The sequence below is a fragment of the Arachis hypogaea genome, chromosome 14, assembly GCF_003086295.3.
Source record: "Arachis hypogaea cultivar Tifrunner chromosome 14, arahy.Tifrunner.gnm2.J5K5, whole genome shotgun sequence".
NCBI lineage: Eukaryota > Viridiplantae > Streptophyta > Magnoliopsida > Fabales > Fabaceae > Arachis > Arachis hypogaea.
In genome coordinates this window covers 133598571-133601671 of record NC_092049.1, presented here as the reverse complement: position 1 = coordinate 133601671, position 3101 = coordinate 133598571, and the positions used below count along the sequence as shown (strand labels likewise).

Below are 3101 nucleotides of genomic sequence, written 5' to 3'. Positions count from 1 at the left end.
ACCATAATGAGGAAAATCACACATGGTAACGGACAAAAATCTGACCAAATAATAATTTCTTATCAATAAGATAGTAGAAGAAAAAACTATTTTAATGCTTCATGCATAGAGATTTAAAAAAAAAATTGAAAAACATTCTTTAAATGGATTATTTTTGCCAAACATATAAATTTTCTAAATTAAAGAGGCAAATTTGCCAAACATATATGAAAATAATTTTAAAAAAATTAAAATAAAAAACTAAATAAAACTCATATGCGGAGGATACTGCTCTAAATATCCCAATAGCAAAGTCTGAAGAAGAAAAAAAATTAAAAGGTCTAAAAATCCACAATACAATACACATTTATACTATCTATTAATATAAAGAGACCAACACACGCCAATCTGAACAGACCTTTTTTGAACATTCTTCAATCTCAGACTTAAACCTAAGTAAAAGATAAATGAAAAAAAAAAACATTAAATGTCAAGAGAATGATGATCAAATTAACTAAGAAGCCTGGGAGATATACTTATGATGTATGTCCAGAAATCTCACAGTTGTAGTGGCAGCTTCAGCCGCATCCAGCATTGCCTGTGCCTACTTGCACTATACAAACACAGTGCCCAATAAATCAGTCATAAAATGTAAAAATAAAGGGAAAGAAAAGAAAGAAACTCTTATCATTCTTAAGTAATATTACTATATATCGTACATGTGAATATAATCATTAATTAATACATAAAAAAAATCAACATATGAATAAAATGGTGCTTTGCTCACGAATACAAACATCACAACTGAAACATCTATCTTACCAAAATTAACAAATATCATATGCAAATAACTAACCTTCAATTGTAAAGTTATCAAGTTTTGCACGGCTAGCAACTAACGCATATGCATAATTGAAAAACAAATCAGCTCTCTTCAACTCTGTTTCAGATGGTTCAGGATTCTCTGGTCTATTGATGTGGAAATCACATTGCATTTTTTAATAATTGATTCTTGAAAAAAAATTTGCAGAGGAGAGACATGATAGTAGCACATTTTACTCAGAGAGAGAGAGAGAAATTATTTTCTCAGCTATATGGAGGCACTTAAATGGTTTCTTTAGATCCGTTTGTTGGAATAACAAACAAATAAAAATAAAAAGGGGAAAACAAAATCAACTCAGATAGATATAAAATTTCATAACTCAAATGAATGACCTGGTTATGATGCCTGGCAAGCACAACCACAGGCGCCAACAGCAATGCATTCACAACATCGGCAAGATCAGAAACAATAAACATAATAGGAGTCACCACTTGAAGCTTCAGCTGTCGCCACAACAGCAGCAACAACATCAGCCTTCAGAGGACAACCTGGCTTCCTCTCCACCCAAAAAGATACCTTGAATTTTCACTACCTAACAATCCTCTCTTAATAGTTTAGTATTAGTATTAGATTAGATTAGATAGATATATATATATAATGTATTGTGATTTATAATAAAAACCTCCAAAAACACTTGTATGCTAACAATCACCCAAAAAAACACAAAGTCTTGTATGCTAATAGAAAAGGTGATAAGCGTACCTTGATCAAAGGAAAAATAAAATAAATATATAATATAAGAGACTTGAAAGTCCAAGGTAAAAAAATTACAAAATACAAAATAAAAAAAGCTAAGCTAGGGTAATATCCAAATAGGATGACAAAAAAAGTTCACCTCTGTTAAAAATGTTTGGTAACTCCCATCTTCCAAATCGAAGATGCCAATCTCATAAGAGGGAGTAGTGTTTTCTAAGTACACTTCACGCATTTCATCTGTAAAGTAGATTTGATTTCCTTTGCAATTTAAAAAGTTGCTTGGCAGTATTTGAACAGAAGAATTGAGTCCAATTACTAGTATGTAATTCTCCAAACGGTATATTCTTGACCATGTTTTCTCATTTTTCTTCAATTCATAGATTTCAAATTTGAGAGTCTTGCCAAACCACTTTTGATTCTTCATGCAATACCTATATCTTGCCCCTCTTACCAGCATCAATAAACTTCCATTATTACCTCCAATTAGATAGTAACAATTTAACATTCCTACAATGGATGGAGGTGGTGTGGCTTCATGTTTTCCTCCCACTGGTTCTGACTTTATTTTTGTATCAAATTCATATAGTTGGCCTTCACCGTCTACTACAAATATTTTCTCTTGAAAAAATATGACATCATGAACGTTGTCTTCTAGATGTCTTGTTGGAAATCTAATCCATCTCTTATCGTTGGGCATGTAAAAGGCCAATTCTAATGATAATCCATATATGACCACTGCTATAAAATCACTGTCACTGTCATTGTTAGGAGCGGAATTTATAATAGCCTTCCAAACTTGGGTTTGATGCATGAAAATGGTATTTCTAGTGATAATTTTACCCTCAGAATAGATAGTACATTCATCGCCATTAATATTAATTACATTTGGAAGAGTTGAAATTGGAGGAAGATCCAAGTGAACCTTTGTAAATGGATTTAACATTCTTATCGTACCCTCGTATACCATTACAATGATCAACCATCCATGACAAGAACCACACATGCTGTTGTCTTGCATATCTGGTAAGATGAGGTGGTAAATCCCCTTCTCTTCGAGACTACGAGTGTCAAGAATTCCTTCATCTTCAAGAGCATGAGTTTCTTCTTTAGCAGCACTGTCCGTAGATAGTACCAGCCACGGAGCTTTATTGCCATCAGGAATCTTTGGAAGTTTCAAGTTCCATTGCTTACAAACCAATCGAAGTTGAATGTAATTGTCATATGAATAGAACCGCTTAGTAATTTCGCTAAACAAATCTTGATGAATGTTTGACCATCGATCAAACTCACCCATTGCAAATTTTAGAGGAGACCCAAACTGATTTATAGAATATAAACGAGAGGATTATTCAAGGTGAAAACTCATCTGCCATCGACCTGGCATAAAGTTATTTTTAAATGCCTAACACGTGTTACTATTTAGTTTGAAAAAAATCGCTTTATTTTTCTACAAATGGTTTAATTAAAAAAACCGATTTGACTATATCACATAACTACTCTTGAAAAAAAAATTTTTTTTTTTTTGCGTATTATTCTTAAATTT

The 3101-nt window shown here is 32.2% G+C and overlaps 1 protein-coding gene across 1 annotated transcript; it reads right to left on the bottom strand.

The window, feature by feature from the left end:
- Positions 1-557: 557 nt before the first annotated feature.
- LOC112743253 (F-box protein SKIP23-like) lies at positions 558-2852 on the bottom strand. The gene is made up of 4 exons (XM_025792472.2): positions 1698-2852; positions 1208-1305; positions 836-948; positions 558-592 (listed from the first exon to the last, which is right to left on the bottom strand). The coding sequence occupies exons 1-4, from the start codon at positions 2850-2852 to the stop codon at positions 558-560; spliced, it is 1401 nt and encodes a 466-aa protein (XP_025648257.2).
- Between the last annotated feature and the right edge of the window lie 249 nt (positions 2853-3101).

Bases quoted from the DNA above. Each gene is read 5' to 3' on its own strand.
- LOC112743253 (XM_025792472.2), bottom strand. From the start codon at position 2,852: ATGGGTGAGTTTGATCGATGGTCAAACATTCATCAAGATTTGTTTAGC. The intron at 1,306-1,697 runs GTGAACTTTTTT...TTGTGGCGACAG, and splicing joins ACCAAACATTTTTAACAGAG to CTGAAGCTTCAAGTGGTGAC. The intron at 593-835 runs GTTAGTTATTTG...GTGTTTGTATAG, and splicing joins TGATAACTTTACAATTGAAG to TGCAAGTAGGCACAGGCAAT.